At 36.5% G+C, this 19035-nt stretch overlaps 1 protein-coding gene across 3 annotated transcripts in view; it reads left to right on the top strand.

Annotated features, from left to right (window-relative positions):
- The window catches only part of PLEKHH2 (pleckstrin homology, MyTH4 and FERM domain containing H2), an 83996-nt gene that overhangs the window by 18323 nt on the left and 46638 nt on the right, over positions 1–19035 (top strand). For 2 of the 3 annotated variants that reach the window (XR_012059064.1, XM_072937790.1), the window contains exons 4-11: positions 6666–6815; positions 7917–8000; positions 8596–8677; positions 10257–10442; positions 12134–13095; positions 15886–15961; positions 17306–17400; positions 18006–18150. Coding sequence is in view for 2 of the 3 variants with exons in the window: in XM_072937790.1 (XP_072793891.1) it covers positions 6666–6815; positions 7917–8000; positions 8596–8677; positions 10257–10442; positions 12134–13095; positions 15886–15961; positions 17306–17400; positions 18006–18150 (1780 nt within the window). In the remaining variant the exon portion in view is untranslated. The remainder of the gene's footprint in view (positions 1–6665; positions 6816–7916; positions 8001–8595; positions 8678–10256; positions 10443–12133; positions 13096–15885; positions 15962–17305; positions 17401–18005; positions 18151–19035) is intronic. The other variant, XM_072937791.1, reaches the window with a different exon arrangement.

Genomic DNA, 19035 nt, shown 5'->3' with positions numbered 1-19035 from the left:
GATTCAGTCAGGAATTTCGAAAGTTTTAAATACAAAAGTATTTATTCCAAGAAGTGTATATTAAATTTCTTATACTTACTCTGAGGTTTTAGTGTTTCTTTCCTTCAATTTGAGTAGTACCAAATCTTGTTTTCACCTAAAAAATTTTAATTTTATACAGGAGATTGTTTTAGTGGCCTGACAAATTTCTAAATAAACCCAATATAACCTAACACTTGATTTTCTTAAATTAGTTATTCTTGAAGAGCTTAAAACTTTGTTATGCAAAATTTCACACACTACAAGAGTAGAGAAAATAGTATAATGAACCCCTATCATCAACTTCAACAGTTAGTTGACTCACTGTTAGTCTATCCCTCCACCCACCTGCTTGCTCCCCAACCCTACAATGGGTTATTTTGAAACAAATCCTAGATAACATATCATTCCACCCATGAGTATTTTAGCAACTCATCTAAAAATAAAGACTTAAAAATCATAACTACAGTGCCATCACCACACCAGGAAATTACCAATAATTCTTTAAAACTTCAAGTATAGGTTTTGCTACAAGTACTAGTAGCAATGGTAAGGATGTATACTTTACTTGTTTTTTTTGTATTTTATATTCTTTAGCTGATGGGACCAAATAGTAATATTTCTACTTATATCTATAAAAAGCCAATAATTAATAGTAAAGTCATGAAAGATCACCTATGTTCTAAAAGAGAGACTCCTATGTTTATGTCTCTCTATGCCAAGTGTGTTTTTCTGTAGTGGGCCCTATATGTGTGTCCCTGCTCAGCCCCACGCCTTGCTGCACACGTTTGCATTTTGTCCACCTCTCTTGACTTTCATGTCTCCTTCCTTATCTTTCCCCTTCTGACTCTGGCCTTCCCTGTTGACATCTCTCTTTATCTGTACCCATGGCTGTCTCCGTACGTCTGTCTGCTCTTCCCTAGCTTTCCCTTCCCTTCCCTTTCTCTCTTTTAACTGCCCATATTATAGGAAAAAAAGGAAAGAAATTCAGGATGATTTTGCCTTTTCTTAAAGTTCTGAATTCACATATGCAGCAAATGTGTTTAGCTCTGAAAATTAAACTAAGTTTAAGTATTTTTTTTTTTGTGATTTTTATTCCCCCACCCCTCTGGTTCCCTGGATCTTAACAGAAAAAAGGAATCCCCATTCCCAATTCAAGCAAAGCATGGCAGTTTGTAAGCTATCAGGGCCCAACCACTGATCTTGATAAGTTAACAGGAAGAATTTCTTCTTTGAAGCTGTCTTTTGAGGATATCAGGTGTAAAGTTATTTAATTCTATGTGCTACATTTTTAAGCAAAAAGATACAATGATTGGTTGTTTATGCATACTGCCTTAAATCAACACTCTCCCCCCTCCCCACCATAAAAGAATGAAAACTACAAATCTCCCAGAGCTTCCATATAATTTAGGAAAATTTGTAGATATTTCTTTTTGTCACAACACTTTTAAGTTTATACAGTACCTGTTTTGCTATGCTTTAGAATAATTTTTTTCTTAAATATTTCATAATGATTCTAAAAGTTAACAGGAAATATAAACAGAGAGCAGATGAATTCTAAGGCACTGATTATATTACCTTTTTTTTGCCTTTGCAAGACTAAGTAACTATTTTTAATTTAGAGCAACTGAATCCTTTGCTATCTTTAACAGTTTCCATGGGACTGTGACTTATCTGCTGTTTATGTTACTTAAATTCAGCTTGTCCTTTGTCATTGAGCCATATCGTAAGACTTAAACTGTATTTATATTAACCAAGAAAGAATGTTTCACCACTAAAAGCAATAGTCAGCTGAAACCAGCTCGACTCTACACTTTAGCTTTGTACATTTTTCTCCTTGTTTATTAATGGGTGGGTGTCACCTGCATAACCATGAAATCAGTTCTTTATAGAACAAAGAAAATCACACATTCTTCCAGAGAAATCTTGGCAGTCTTTATACTTAACGCTGCAGTATGTTTTTATTGTTGTTCACAATTCTGAAAGCACTATGTGCAATCAACCCAGTACTACTTAGGAGAACTCTTGTGAGGCAGAGAAGTGGCAAATAGCACATTTGAGAGATACTGATACACAGGATTCCTTCTCAAGTATCTGATTAGGTGTTTACTCCAGTCTAATACACTAATTTATGTTAATCAGAGAGGGTAGATAATTTCCTCTGTAGAAGTTTGGTTTTCATTCTGTCCTTCTGGGCTCAATCCCTTGTCTGTATTTGATTCAGGTTTGGTAGGAGCTGGATTTAAATTTCCCTCTGACCATTCTAATATGTGAGCTAATCTGCCTTTTGTAAAGTTGGTTTTTAGTAGTATCCAAGTCATTTTTGGTTCTTAAAAAATGTTAACTATTCAACCATCCTAACATCCAAGACCTTGTGATGTTTTGCTTCATTGCGTAGAAACCTACTTGATCCACCACAGTTCCTTTTCACCTTCAGGGAGAATGGTTCTGACCCGACTGCATAAATTATGGAACACTCTGCCAAAATAATGATGTTTAAAATATGATCAGAATGATTAATTAATTTGCAATAAATTTCGAATAACTGGAAGACGATCTGGGATTCAAAATACTCTTAACAATTTCTTTCTGCATTGTATTTTGGAATGATTAAGTATCTTTGTCATATCATTGCATTGCTTATATAGAAATTGAAACTTTCAACCACCACTCAGAAATATAGTCACATCTTGATTACCTGTAGTGAGGGAGGGAGGGATGAGATTAGAAATGGGAAGAAGGAAATATGGATGTGGGCAGTTACAATGGGAACAATATTTGCAGATCCTGCTTTCTCCTGCATAGGCAAGATAGTGGAAAATAGCATTAGGAGTTGTGTCAGGATCCCCAAGACTACCTTCAGGTTTAATGATTCACCAGGAGGACTCTTAGAATCCCGGAAAGCTGTTATACTCATGGTTGTGGTTTATTACAGTGAAAGGATACAGATTAACAACGAAGGGAAAATGTACATAGGACAGAGTCCAGGAGACACCAGGGAGGAGCCTCCAGTTATCCTCTCGCAGTAGGGTTGCACAGGGATGCACTTGCTCCTCCCATCCGTGGTGTGTGATAGCATATACAAAGTATCGCCAACCAGGGATGTTCTGCCGAGCCCAGGTGTCTGGGGATCAGTCCAGTAGGAACGGAATGCGTGTGTAACCCACCTTAGCTACACAGTCTTCAGCTCCTTCAGAGGTCAAACTGATACAGAGTGACCCATGATCCAGGTAAATGAACAAAAATGGCATTCACCATAAATCACATTGTTAGCATAAATTGTCTGGTGTGGCCCAATATCTTGGATATATAAAAACAGTCTTATCAAATGGAATATTCCAAGGGTCAGAGGTTAGTTCCCAGGAGACAGTAACGGGCCAGTTCCTTTTTTGAAATATTCAGGCTTTGAGCACCCCAAGTCTGCTGAGTTAACCCTTCACTTCACAAAAGCTCAAAATCAACGAGGCTTTCGGGAAGTGGCTGAGGAGCGTGCCGAGATGGTGGATGTAACGAGAGGATCTCCTGGAAGTAGAGATGAAAGGTAGCCTGAAAATACAAAACATTCCTCACCAGAGGATATCCACGTATAGATAATTGCAAGAGTGTAGTTAACAACTAATTTGAATTTGTAGGTGTTTGTTAATTGACCATTCTCCGAGTAGTTAATATTTTTATATAGGTTCAAGTTAAATGAGTGGGAAAAGATCTGGCCTGTTTTCTGTGTACTTGTGGTGAGATATTTTTAAAGGCTGCTTGGTTTTTCTGTAGGCCTCTTATTCACACTAATTGCCAAGGAAGGCTGGTGAATCCTGTGGAATTTTGTGTGAATAGGACCAGTTGGTAAGAAGGTTGCCTGTAACTACTTTGTGATCTGTCTCCCTAAGAGATTTTTCCACCTTTGTCAATATTTTTCTTGCCCAGGAAAATTGTTTATCTTAAAGTAATAGTCTAATTAAGCAGTTGCACCAGGCAAAGATGCAGCCAAGGAGCCCTGACTGTAGCATCCGTTCATAAAATGAGAACACTTTTCAGATTGACTATGTTTTTCAGGGAAAAAGAGTACTCACAAATCATAATTTTTCAGGTCTGCAGGCCTTTTTAAAGCAATAATAGGGCAATTCTGTGTGGCAGTCCAATGTCTGTAAGGTGGCTTGCTCCAACTTAATAAAAGGAGACTGTAGGTGTAGGTCTGGTATTATTTCCTTTTATTCTTATTTAGTTAATTCTGTTTTTCTTAAGGTATGTGATCTATTACTCTATGCCTGGAGGAGAACTACCATTTTGCACTTGGTCTCAGCTCTTCTTTCCCAGCTTCCACAGCTACAGGAAGCCCTGCGTGGAACTGGCTATACTCTCTTAAGACTGACCCTTGGTATTTACTGTCCAGCTCCCTGTCCTGCTCTGGCTGTTCTTCATGACAGCATCTCTGATATAGACCTTTGTCCTCCATTCTCTTGGTCTGCAGTTCCTGCAGAAAGCCTGCTATATTATATTTAAAAATCTAAATCCTAAGATAACTTAAAATTATCATTTGGATAGTGGAATATGTTTTTTCTCCTCTTTTTTGGATCTACTTTTATTTTCATTTTTTCTAGCCACGTGGGTGGTATTTAAATAGGATACTTTTGGCATTTGAGTTGAATTTACACTTGTGCAGTGAACCCACGGATGAAACCTTGTATTCATGGTTAAAAAAACAAAACCAAACTCACCTTAACACCTTCCTTCTAGGAGCCCTCATTAGTCAAGTATTTTTGAGCTTTAAGTAAGTTCATTGTGATTTTTCAGAGGTGTTTAAATAGTTAAAGATTTTTCATCTTAACGATCAACTTTAATTTCTCAAATGGCTTTACGTATTTTTCTTCTTTGCCCCCTTTAATGTAAAACATTGCTAAAATTGCATTCTCATCTATTTGAAATGTATAGAATAAAAGTCTTAATATTGTGTACTGTGCTCAGTGCTTTATTTTCTTTCTTATTGTCATTAACATGTCACACTTCCCTTCAAAGCTTTCATGTGCCCAAATGTGTTCTGCAGAAGATCCAAGCAGAACCAGTACATCTTAGATTTTATAATCGAGGCACCAAACTCCCAGCCATACAGTGATCTCCTTTATCTTGTTTTATTTTCCCCATTCTCCTGATTACATTCTGTAACATACTGTATGATTTTTATGTCTTTACTGTATCTGTGATCTCTCTTACCCACTAGAATGTAATTTCAATGCAAATAGAGATTTGGGGGGTCTATTTTATTCACTGGTGTCTTCCCAGGATCTGGAATAGACCTGGCACTTGGAAGGTATTCATTGAATATTTATTAAATTATTGAATCAATAAATCCTCAAGGAATGCACTCTCTTACCTATATTTTGACTCTTACACTCTTTTGCTTTCTATGATTTTATCATTGAGGATTTAAGGTTCTTTTGTTTTCCTTTAGCTTTGCATTGCATATGTGTATCTTTTTCATCTAAATTCAAAATTTTTCCCCAATATGTGTTATTATATTGGGTCATCCAACCTGAGTTTTATCGCACCACTGACCTTCTTTACTTGATATTCTTACTTCGTTTAAATATGAAAAAATGAGGGCTGGAAACTTTCTGATTCTATGCTTGTATGAAATACTTTGCATATTATCATTGCTCTACTTAACATGTACATTTCTTTACATATAGCAATATCTGAGAATCTTTTTTTTGAAGTATAGATGATTTACTGTTTCAGGTGTACAGCAAAGTGATTCAGCTATGCAGACAGCTATATATTCTTTTTTAGATTCTTTCCCATTATAGATTATTGCAAGATATTGAATATAACTCCCTGTGCTAGGCAGTAGGTCCTTGCTGTTTATCTATTTTATATATAGTAGTGTGTATCTGTTAATCCCAAATTCCTAATTTGTCCCTCCCCTCTTTCCCCTTTGGTAACTGCAAATATGCTTTCTGTGTCCATGAGTCTGTTTCTGTTTTGTAAATAAGTTTATTTGTATCATTTTTTTAAACTCCACATATAAGTGATATCATATATTTGTCTTTGTCTGATTTCACTTGGTATAATAATCTCTAGGTCTATTCATCTTGCTGCAAATGGCATTATTTCATTCTTTTTGTGGCTGAATAATATTCCATTTTTTTAATCCATTTATCTGTTATTGGACATTTAGGTTGCTTCCATGTCTTGTCTATTGTAAGTAGTGCTGCTATGAACATTGGGGTGAATTCTGAGACTCTTATGTAGCCTTATGCTTCTCAGAGGTAACACCACTTGGCAAAATAATCTTCAGACTTTATAATTGTTAAATACATTAAAACTTGCAGTTCATAGATAAACAACAGGTTTCTCCTGTATAGCACAGGAAACTATATTCAGTATGTTGTAGTAACCTATAATTAAAAAAATATGAAAACGAATATATGTATGTTTATGTATGACTGGAACATTGTGCTATACACCAGAAACTGACACAACATTGTAAACTGACTATACTTCAATTAAAAAAAAACAAAAATTTGCTGTTCAGCATTTCCTTTTTAAGATGATACTTTTTAGGAATCTATTTAATGTTTAAGTAAAATTCTAAATTTAATACTATGATAAATTAAGTACATGCATAATTTAAATATTTTATGCTCTGACTTTAGGTACAAGTTATGGAAGAGAAATTAAAAGCAGCTAATATTCAAACCAGTGAATCAGAGACAAGGTTGTATAAAAAGTGTCAAGATCTGGAAACCCTAATACAGAAAAAAGATGACATCATTCAAAACTTGGAACTGCAACTTGAAGAGCAGGTTAGGAAAAATTTGATCATCAAAGAGTTCTAAATATGTGCATTCATTTACGCATAATAGCAAAGATTAAAAAGAGAGAGCCTAAATTTAGATCAGAAATCTTACTTATTTGGTTAACCCATAGAATTTCATCACATCTGTTGGTGAAAGGTGCAAGTTAAAGTGACATCCACTTCAAGTCCGGGGTGATTCCAAGGAAGCATCTACTGCTTTTTGGATGTGACAGTACTCCTTAAGTTGAAAATGCTTGGTTATCAGTGGGCATTTATGTCTGTAAAATGTTTGAAACAAATATTTGCTTTAGATTATTAGAGTGTTGGAAATGTTTATAGAACATTAAAATTTAAATATATGTTTGACACTAATCCTTCTTAGAAGTGCGTACACTATTGACATCAAGTATAGTATTTAGTTTATTTTTAAAAATGTTTTTAGGAAAATTTTCATTAGGGTTATTTACTTAGAAGATCATTTAGCATCACTAAGTATAACCACTATAAAGTTGTTAAATGTTTAATCATTTGTTTTCAGTATTTTTAAAATTTCTCTGAGGGGATCAGCATTCCTTTAGATCAGTGGTTTTCAGCCTCAGCCCACCCACTGAGATTTATATGATAGTCATATTCCCAGTGGTTTTGTGACCATGACCAGAATTAAAAATTGGTAGATGTGAGCTAGAGTTTCTCAGTCTTTATTTTTTCTCGATCTTTTAAAACTAGCACTCCAGGGGAAAATAAGCCATACCCCAGAGGAGATTCTCATTCTCCCCTCCCTGCTCTGGTTGACTGCTGTTCCACTGTCCTCAACCCCAGACCATTTCCAGAAATGGTTTATTTTGTTGATTAAATTCTCTGGATTGATTTCAGTATATGATCTTTCAGAGAAAGAGACTAGCAGATGTTAAAACTAGAAATATTTGTGTATGCCTTTATTACTGTATCTGCTGACAATCATTCTCATTTTTTCCTGTTTGGTAATGTGAAGGTAGATGTTTTAACTTGGAAAGAGTTTGTAGTGAACTTGCCTTTTATATCTATGATGTAACATTTCCAGACCAGTGAGCTTATGTTTCAACTAAACAAACTGCTAATGTTATTTCAGAAACAAATAAGGATTCAAGAAGCTAAAGTAATAGAAGAGAAAGCAGCTAAGATCAAAGAATGGGTAACAGTTAAGTTGAATGAGGTATTTATTGCCATATCTGTCTTTTCTTTACCTTTTGGTTCTTTTGAATAGAAAAGTCATCAGAAAATCTGAATGAAACAAAATTCTGATCAGTTGGTGGTGCTGCTGGCTTTTGGTAAATGTGAGATAGGTAGCTATCATTTTAATGTATTTCTAAAATTAAAAACATTGATAGACTTGTGGTAATCAGTATTAAGTACCCTCATTCTGATTAGTTGACTTTAGTTCTCATTAGTTAATATTAAATAGAGAATATATGTGTATATCTCATAAAATTAATGTATTCAGTATCTGAGAAATACACATTATTTAGTTTATATGGCAGATTAAATGCTGGAATAACTTGGTATTTTACTGTGGAAAAAAGCATAGGAATGAAAAACAATGAAAACTTTTAGTTCTTAAAAAGAAATATATTAAAGCTGCAGTAATCTAGGTTGGTAATCTGTGCTGATAAATTCATCTGATGTTTACTTATTTCTTTTGTATTTTGCTCATGTGTAATTAGATATTAACATTTTCTAATTATTATAATTTACTAGTATATTTTAGAAAAATTATCCCTGTTTAGAAGAAAACCATTATGTTCTTTTAGCTGGAATTGGAGAATCAGAATCTGCGTTTGATCAACCAAAACCAAACTGAAGAAATAAGAACAATACAGTCAAAACTGCAAGGTACGAGCACTTTGACTAAGACAACCTAATTGGATTCACTTGCCTGTTACTACTGAGCACTTGGAGTATGACTACCACAACTAAGGAACTGAATTTTACATTTTATGTAATTTGAATTGACTTAAATTTAAATAGCCATACATCCATATCAGCATAGCTAGACAGCAGTGAATAACTCAAAGGAAGTAATACTAATTTGCACATTTAATCGGAAGTATGTTTACTTTTAAAAAATCAATCTTGCTGTTTTCCATTTTCACTCTGTAGCATTGTGATCAACAAGGACTGAAATTTTTGCAACCTAAATATTTTGAGCAGAATTTTATAATGCGAATTAACCTTTTGCATTTTTCCAATGCTTAGGGTTACTTTCTTTCTTTTCAACTTTAAAGCCTAAGGATAGGTGGTAAAGTTAAAGATAGAGATTTACTTATTATGCTACTCCTTATGCTCAAGTGCTCACTGAGCTGAGGAGGAGGTGAATCAGCAGGGTGTATGGATAGCCCATGCATATTAGACCCATGGCCCAGTATAGTGCTTTTCAAACTTTTATTTAGGAGCAGAACCCTTTTGAAAACGTTTTTCCCCCCTGTAGAATCTCAAGAGATAAAAGAGGTAAAAGCATTATTGGGTGATGGGTCCAGAGTTCTGCAGACTCAGTCTCACCTATGCCTCTTCTTGCATTTCTTGTATCCTCTGTGACGTTTCCACAAAGCCCTGGGGTTTCCTAGAATGCTAGACTCTACTCAGTTATCAGTTCTATTTAACTTAACCCTTTGCTGCTGTAATTTCTTTGGAAACTTTTCTTACTGTCACTGGAATCTCCAACCTTTTGATCTTAGAAGCAGCAATGCTACAAGTCCCAGAAGATGACTTAAACCCATGCTTAGGTGCGTGAGTAATCACTACCCTAGCTGTCTAAATTCTCTATCTAACAACTGTCCCCCTCCTTTTTTTTCTCTAAGGATGTGATTAAGGCTCTTCATGTTGTGGTCACCATAGACCAAGCCCCTTCATCTGGTTTCTTATGAGAAGCATACTGAAAACTAAGCTAAGCAAAAAAGTTATTCCAGTGATCATGTGATATTTGCCCCAGTGATCATCTAAATTTTCCTGGGTTGTCTTGGCAACCAGGACCTCAGCCCCTTTTTTCTCACTGATGGTAGCATTTCCAAGCAATTATTTTTTACCAATACTTGAGTGGTATTTACCAATACTTGACTTTGCAAGAAGCTGTAACTCTCTAGTTGTTTATAAGCTGGTTTTGGTTTTTTTTGGCTTGTTTGTTTGTTTTTTGTTTGTTTGTTTGAGCATTAACTATTTGTAAGGGGATTAGATATATTTCTCTTTGCAGTTAAAAATATTTTGCACATTCAAAATAAATAAACTGATTTTAAATATTGGTGTGTGATACTAGACACTGAGGGTTCCATGTTACTATACATAAATAAAGATGAACTTCAAGCTTTTTTCCTAGTATAAGGAGTGATTTGTCCAAGTTTTTATATGCTTTGGTTCCCTGTTTAACAAACTGTTATTTAAAAAATTCAGGTCTTAATTTTGATTAATGATCTTGCAGAAGTTCAAGGGAAGAAGTTGTCTGCTGTCTCTACGCCAAAGCTTTCAGAAGGCCAGCGCCTGAGCAGTTTGACCTTTGGGTGCTTTTTATCCCGAGCAAGGAGCCCTCCTCAAGTAGTAAAATCGGAAGAAACAAGCAAGATACCATCTAAAGAACCCGAGTTCACTGAAGGAAAAGACATAGAAGGTATTTATGGACTAAAGGAATTTACTTCGACATTTTTTAAAAAGGAAAAATCATTTGCGAAGATTAATCCAAATATAGCTTAATTTTCCTTATTTTCTTCTTGACCACTTGATGCTGTACGAGACTATTTCTAAAGCACAATACAGCATTTAACTTTGTGTATCTAGTTATCTTGTACTTTTTTTGAGACTCTTTGCCAGTGAAGCACAGGAAAAACTGGTTTTCCCTTCTTGGTACTTTTTTCCGTAGTAGGTAGCAGTAATATTTAAAATTAAAAAGTATATAGTCATACCTACAAGTACTTGTTTTAACTGAGTTTCAGATTAGAAGTATGAATTTTCTATTCATTATTTGAAGTGTAAAAAACTATCTATTACTCAATATGAAGTTAAATGTGACGTGACAAACTTATAAAGGAAAAGAACACCAGGGGACAATTTAGTAACTGCTTTGATTTTCCCTTTATTGTCTCAAAGAGGAAAATATTTATCGGGATGTTTAAGCCCTGGACCTGTGTGCAGATTTCTACCCACTTTTGTCTAACAGCCCCTCTAAATTTTGCTTTATTATGCAACTGCTGGCTTTGCCACCACTTGTACGACTTTTCCCAGTTATTTTAGAGAAGCTTGAATTTGCCTCTTCTATTTTCGGTTCCTGTTTCCTTCCTCCAGAGGAGAAAAATTATAGCTCTCAAAGCTGTGTTGATTATGAAGTTCTGAAAACTACATAATGTTTTTCTATTCTGAAGGCTCCTTTGACACCTGCTTGTATGTCGTTACTTGGGTTTTTTTTCTTTTTGAGAAGTCGTTTTGACTTTTTCCCTACTTTCTAACAGTCAGTTGAGTATAGGTTGCCTGTCCTACAGCTCTTGCTTATTTGCAGATTTAACAAACTGCCTGACACCAAGTTGTAGAGTGTATTTGTTGTGCTTCTGTATCTGTAATTATGAAGGTCCTGCCTATGTGTTCGTGTTTTCTTTTGTACTCTCCTATCTAAATTTTTAGCTTACTGTTTATGAAGTCAGTGGTTCATTTTAATAATTATGTTATAAACAGAAACAGCCATATCTAAAGACGTTTTTAAGAGTGTTATTCTTATTGTAAAGACACATTTTGTAGTTATGATTAAACCAAAAGTAGAGTGAGTCAGGCTTTTCTCTGTGTATATTTTCTTCATGGTTTTGCATATTTCACGTATTGAAGCTTGGGAACAAAGTTTGTTTTTTAAACTATAGCTTTACATTTATTATGTTTAAGTTTATTTATGATAATTTTGGAATTTTGTAGAAAGAGGGTTGTCATTTTCTTTGCTTCAAGAATGGAATTAATGGTGTTCATTTTTTTAGCAGTCTCTTTCTTTGATAGTCAACATTGCCTTATTCCTCATTTTGCTCTTGTATTCTCTCTCCCCTAGACTATTGTTAGTTTTTTTTTTTCCAACATGTTTCTTTCTAAAAAGGAATTTCATTTTGATACTATTCTATTGAAGGGTTAGGGCTCCGTGTTTTATAGAAAGCTTAATAGGTTTCAAACTTGAATTTAGAAAAAGACATACGACTAAAAAAGGGATAATGTAAATTGACTTTATTCATATGAAAATTCCAGTTTGTACAGTGTGGTTACATAAAGCTAAATGTACAGAAAGATTGCATGATGAAAGGCAGCAGGCCAATATAATGTGTGCTTTTCTAGAAATGGAAATTCCAGAAAAGTCTATCGATAACCAAATTCAAGAAAACAACCGAGGTCAGAGAACATTGCACCAAACCCCTTGTGTCTCAGAACAGACTCGGAAAACAAGGACAAGCTTTGTGACGGATGGCGGCATGTCCCAACATTCTGGGGCTCCCGGGAGTGACTGGAGTTCCGATGAGGACGACGGGGGTAAAGGAAGATCCAAGTCCAGGTACACGTCCACCCTTTCCAGCCACACCTCAGAGGAAGGGGTCCAGTGTAGCCGCATGGGCAGCGAGACGTATCTCACAGCCTCTGATGACAGCAGCTCTATATTTGAAGAAGAGACTTTCGGCATAAAGAGACCAGAACACAAGAAGCTGTATTCTTGGCAACAGGAGGCACAGTGGAAGGCTCAGAATTGTCCTCTCGGAAAGGGAAATTCTGAATCAAGTAAAAAGGAGCATGATAGCTCCTCAGATGAACTGAATAAAAAATTTCAGTCTCAGAGACTGGATTATTCATCTTCATCAAGTGAGGCCAACACCCCAAGCCCTATTCTGACCCCAGCTCTGAGTCCAAAGCATCCTAACTCACTCCTCGGAAAAGGCACACAACTCGTGCTTTCCTCAAACCTGCCTCCTCCAAAGTTAAGGATTCCTAATGTTTTCAGCATTAGTGTAGCCCTAGCCAAAAGACACCTAAGCCAGCCACAGTTAAGTTCCGACAGGATGTTTGGTACAAACCGAAATGCTATAAGCATGATACGGCCACTGAGACCTCAGGAAACAGATCTCGATCTAGTTGATGGCGACAGTACAGAAATTTTAGAGAATATGGACACGAGTTGTGATGATGGATTATTTTCCCACGACTCCCTGGAATCCCCGTGTTCAGATGACCAGGAAACCTGCGACTCAGCAAAGAAGGCGGCCTGCAGCAAACCTCCAACTCCTCCCCTGCACCGGTTTCCCTCTTGGGTAAATTATATCACTGTGCACAATGCACACACACTCATTTTTTCTGAGCATTCATTTTTAGGTTTTACTTTACTTCTTGTCCTGTTTCTTTTCAAATCCAGCTTTGTTCTGTCAATCCCCAGTTTTCAGAATTCAGTCTCCCCCTATTTTTCCCCCAGAGTTCTGAACCAGTTGAAAAATAAGACAAGGATAAGACAAATGGGAGATCAAAATGTTACCTTTATTACCAATAAAACTGATTTTAGACAATTGGTGGGCAAATGAACCCATACGGCACCCAGGAAAGAGCTGGATCTATTCACCCAATCCCGGGTAGCTCTGGACCAACCACCACAGCTTCCTCCAGTGAGGCCCCGCTCCTGTAAAGCTTGCATCCTAGACAAAGAGCAAATGGTTGTTTCCTGCACAAGCTACTTCTCAGGAGAAAGGAGGGAGGAAGGTGCTGGGCTCTGCACGTCCAGTTTCTCCTAGGCTAACCTATCACGTTGAGCCACTCTTCCTTCTTGGAGAGGAGAAAGTGAAAGATTGGAGCAAGGTCAGGTGTGCTCAATATTTGGAGCCCTCTCCATGTGGAAGGAAACATCAGAGGTGGAGACAAAAGTTTCTTCCTAACCGTGTAACACTTTTGGGTGAATTCTGGTCCAGGACACTTACTGATCATCAAGTTTTAAACTTAGTTATTTACTTGATTGGCTTTAAGAGAAACTTAATTGTACCCTTCATGAACTTATAAATCCATTGCTTTAACCAAAAGCATCTTCCTGTGTATCTAGAATAGACTGAAATTTCTTCCATTGAAACACTGATCATTAATACAATAATTTTGTGATTCTTCTTTGGAATCGCTAGATTAAAAAAAATCTTCCTATATTTGAAACAAAGTGAAATTATTCTGTTTGTAGATTTAAGTTTTCCTTCACATATGGGCATAATTTAACCTTTGGCCTCCAGAGAATCATATGGGTTATGGGATTTTGGGGGGGTTTTGGAGTCATGTTCTGTTATTATTTTTTATTTAGTGATGAATGCAGTTTTAAGTAAATTAAGGCAACTATGTTTTCCTACTATAAATCCAGACCTTGAGATGTATCTGCTCACTCTTACTTTTAAAAGAACATTTCATTGCAGTGCCACATGAAACCATCTGCAGTTTATTACTGAATTCTGGATAGCATAAAAAATTGGACGTTATTGGCTTGTGAACCTCTGGAATTCCAATTATGTTACCCGTTAGGCAGTCAGGAGTTGAAATTTTGCCTCTTTTATTATGCTGAGATTTTCAGAGATTTAGGTCCGGCTTTCAAGTACGTTTTCTTTGGCAAGCCATTTTGACTACTTTTTTTTGCCTTTCTTCTCCTTGTCTTCTGAAGCTATCCAGTCCTGAAAAAGTAGCATTGCTTTATAAAAGCCTTCTAGCAGACTGGCCAAGTTTGAGGTGTTATTTCTGTTTGTTAGGGAAATTCAAGTTTCAAGGAAAAGAGAAATATTGTAGTTACCTCACTTTATGAGAGTTCAAAGATTTTTAAGAGTTTATTTTCAGGCACAGCCCATCCTCATTGAACTGGGATATCATTCAGAAATACAGTCGTCACTCTCGTGGGACAACAGGTGATGATTCAGCAGCCCCTCTGAGAGTCAGCTCCTTAGAAACAGGTGACACCCACTGTCCCTGGTCCAGTGGCTCAGCTCGTCCTCTCCTGTCTGCAGAGACTCTCTGCTTCTCTCACTGCTGCCAACTGCTCTCCTTTGCTCTCTCATGGCTCAAAGGGCCTCACGTCTTCTACTTACTGCCTTAATTTTGTATGTCTTTTCCACTCTGCTGTGTGTCTCTCTGTGTCTGTCTCACAATCATGCTCTCAAAGAAACTGCACTTGATTCATTCGTTCAGCCACTCTTCAACCTAAAGTGTCTCAGATGGTTAGAGATCTCATGCCTGTTGCTTCACAGGCCACTGGCTACCACGGTCCCGAGGAGGACTGCCTTGCTGCCCACTGTGTCCTGATCCAGGCAGCTGTCCAGGTTAGGTGCCTAACAAAGTCAGGACATGGTGATCGATGCCTTAGGAACAAACTGGAGTCTCTTTTCTCACAAGGGACAGGGCTGATAACCTTCCGGTACCCATTTCAGAAATCTCTCTCGGAGAAGAAGAGAAGCAAAATAACAACCTACTTTTGGATCAAGATCATGTAAAACCATTGCAATTCTCAGATTCACTTATTATTTGACCTCAGGTATTTCTTCTGCTTCATCGAAGTGTACATTGAAATATAAAGGCGGTAACACTTAATCCTACTCTGTGCTTTCTGACTTCACATTCTAGCTTTCTTTTTTCTTTAACCATATTCTAGAACAATTGAATATTAAAGACAATTTTTGTGTGAAGTCAATGATAATGAATAGTTTCTGAATTCAAGTTACACCATTCAAGGTTTTCCCTTTTTGTTTTTCCTCTTTAACCATGTTCTAAAATGGTGGAATATTAATGGTGGTGCTTATGAGTAGTCAGTAATTGCAAATATGCTTTCTCTCACCTTTTTCCTGTCTCTTCGAAAAAATTTAATATACTGAGCAAAAATTTGGGAACAAAGATAAATAATGGAATGACTAATGGAGGGAAAACATTTCTGCAGTGCTGTTCATAGTGGCATATTTTAGTTGGCACTGATGACAGTTTTATAATAATGCTGTACTCGGGTGAATATTAAATGAAGAACAAATGAAAAACATGTGCACTGAAAGTAATCATTTCTTTGCTTCAAATATCCAGCTTAAATCTCTCTTTTACGTTAGGAAAGCAGAATTTATGCTGTAGCCAAATCAGGCATTCGAATGTCTGAGGCCTTCAATTTGGAGAATGTCAATAAAAGTAAGTGATTTTGCATGCTACAACATGAATAAACTTTGAGGACATTATGCTAAGTGAAATAAGCAGTCACAAAGGACGAACACTGTATGAGTCCAGATTAGATGAGGTATCTAAAGTAGTCAAATTCTTAGAAACAGAAAGTAGAGTTGTGATTATTAGGGGCAGGGAGTAGGGGGGAGCAAGGGGAAGCCGAGTAGTTGCTTAAGTGGTATAGAGTTTCAGATTTGCAAGATAAAAAAGTTCTGGAGATCTGAATCGCAACTATGTGAATGCATTTAGCACTGAACTGTGCACTTATAACTGTTTAAGATGGTAAATTTTATCTTATGTGTTTTTTACTGCAATAAAAAAAAGTTAGAAAGAAATAAGTGATTTTGTTTTGCCGTTTCAGTAGCCAAGAACTTCCTGAATGTCTAAAGTCATTGGAATAAACACAGCTTTGCAAACTTTAGAAAATGCTTTTTAAGGTTGCTGATTTGTATTTTAAAATTGAAATTCTTGTTACTCAGTATAGGGACACGCATATATGTTCAACTCTCATGCAGCGAGTACCTCATGTTTTTACCTAAAAGAGCCTAAAGCTAAGAAACTGTGGAGTTTCAGCTGTTTAAGTGGTAAAAATATCTGTCTCTGTGTCTTCTTTTCCCGGAGTTTAAAGCACATTCCTATGAAAACCATAGGAATCTTTACACAATGCTATAAAAATTATTATAGAAATAACACATGTCCCTTATGAAAAGTAAAACTAAACAACAGAAAACTGTCTGGAATAAAAAGAGAAAAATTTCTGGGGTTCCTTCTACCAGACCCCTCCCTATCCTGCTGCTAATCCATATCTTAGAGGTAACCACTGTGTTCCCTTCCTTTTCAGCTCTCTTCAGTTCTTGCCATTCAGGAAATCTATTCTCACCTTTCAACATGAGGTTCACCTGAGACAGGTTTAAAAGTGGCGATGTTTTAACACCATGTCTGTAACAGGGTTATGAATAATCAGAGAATAGCTTCATAGGGTACTGCTTGCTGAGTGAGTCAGCAGGTGTTTGTACTCATTTCTGCCCAGCCTGAGCTGGATGGAGACACTGAAGAATTAAAAGCTAAGACCCTTGCTCTCAAAGAGCTTACAGTCTAGTTGGGGAACCAGCACACTTGAGGAAATAATGAACCATGTAAGAGTATATAATAAAAATTCTAAATGCCATGATTCTTAGACTCTATAATGAATATCACGTGTGTTAATCCAATTTCTCTTTCACTGGAAATTTTGCTAATTCACATTCATAAGAAATAGATCTAGGTGCTAGTTAGAAGGCTTTTTAAAAGAAATTATTTTGTTTTCTGTTTCAGATTCTGTTGCAATGCTTTCCTGTACCACATCAGGACTTTATACGTCTCTGATATACAAGAACATGACAACCCCAGTATACACAACCTTGAAGGGGGTAACTCATTATTGTTACTGTTAACATCTGGTTCTCTTCATGATAGATCAAGAAAACTGTTTATTCAAGCTCCAGATTCCATTCTTGATTTTTACATGGACTCTCCCTTTATAGAGAGTTTTAGTAGTTCACACTAACATAAAATATAAAAAGAGACGAAATGGAAACATCTGGAGAAGATACTCTTATCACAGTATTAGAGGTCTGATGGGCTCCTGTTTTGTTATGCTACATGTGAGCCTCCACCCCTCCATAGCTGTTCCTTGTTTAAAGGGGACATTATTAATGAGGTACCGAAAACTCCTAATATAAAAAGATCTTTGTGTCACGGCCAGGGCTCTCCTCCCTTGCGTGAAGTACCTAATTAAAATAAGTATCGCCAGGTATTAACAGCCTTACATTCTTAGGAATCTTTTATAATTGACAAATGTCTTTTTTGATCAGAATTTGGGATTTAACAACATGACTTTGATAATGGCAAAATATATTCTTGTATTCCTTTTCAAAAACGTATTCCATAACTTCTTCTGATAAAACATCCTTATATCTAAAAAAAGAAGTGACCTTGGAGGTGGACACAGGGAGATTGTTTTTCTTTTCCTTAGAAGGCGACCCAGATAAGCAGCAGCCCGTTCCTGGATGACTCCTCTGGGTCCGAGGAGGAAGATAGTTCCAGATCCAGCTCCCGGACTTCGGAGTCAGACTCCCGCAGTCGGAGTGGGCCAGGCAGCCCCAGGGCCATGAAACGAGGTAAGGGAAAGTCTCAGGCATACAAGACGACTCCCAATCAGAATATTTAATGGGAATTTTATCTCTGTAATAGGACTTAAAAAAAAAATCAAATTCCTGGCTTTCAATCATAGTAAAAAGAGAATTCACTGAGGACTAAGACATGTATATTTTAGTTCTAATTCTTTTCTTAATTCTCTGTATGATTACGGACAAGACTGTCTTTTTTTTTTTTTAAACCTTATTTTGTCTGTAAAAGAGAGTTCATTTCATTATAGGAATGAAGTAAGATACTTGGCCAAAATGAGGTTTTTTCTTTTATAGTTACTGCGTGATTTTTGGATAGTTTATGGGATAGACTTATTCCAGCTAAGTTTCTACACTGCTAAATGGCAGAGACTACACCTAAAAATGTGGTAGTTAATCTGATAGTAAGATGGAAAGTAACAAAAGTTTACTTTAGGCATGTCTATAATTTTTAATGGATTTGGAAGAAATTTTTTGCATATTACAGGTTATAGAGAGCACTAATCACACTGAATGACATCTGTATTTTACAAAAGTCTTTGATGCAGCACAGTATATTGGTTTTCAGACTGTGTTCCATGGAACCCCTAAGTACTCCCAAACCCCTCAGCTTCCACTGGAGCTGTTCAGCTCTCATAGGGTTAATATTTGAGGCTGCCATTGGTCTCTTTGCTAATAGCTTGCCCCTTTGACAGCCTGAATGAGATTATATCACAATTTTGCTCTCTAAAACACTGCAAGGACGCCTTATAATGATGATAAGACACTACGTGATCCTTTGATGTCTTTGACTTCATTTCCTCCTTTTTCCTCTTACTGAGCTCTGGCCACCCAGACCCTCTTGCTGTTCCTAGAACATGCCATGCGTGCTTTTATTTC

The sequence above is a fragment of the Vicugna pacos genome, chromosome 15 (assembly GCF_048564905.1).
Source record: "Vicugna pacos chromosome 15, VicPac4, whole genome shotgun sequence".
In the NCBI taxonomy this organism is placed as follows: domain Eukaryota; kingdom Metazoa; phylum Chordata; class Mammalia; order Artiodactyla; family Camelidae; genus Vicugna; species Vicugna pacos.
Note: the sequence above shows the minus strand (reverse complement) of the source record. Positions and strands in the feature narration are given on the sequence as shown.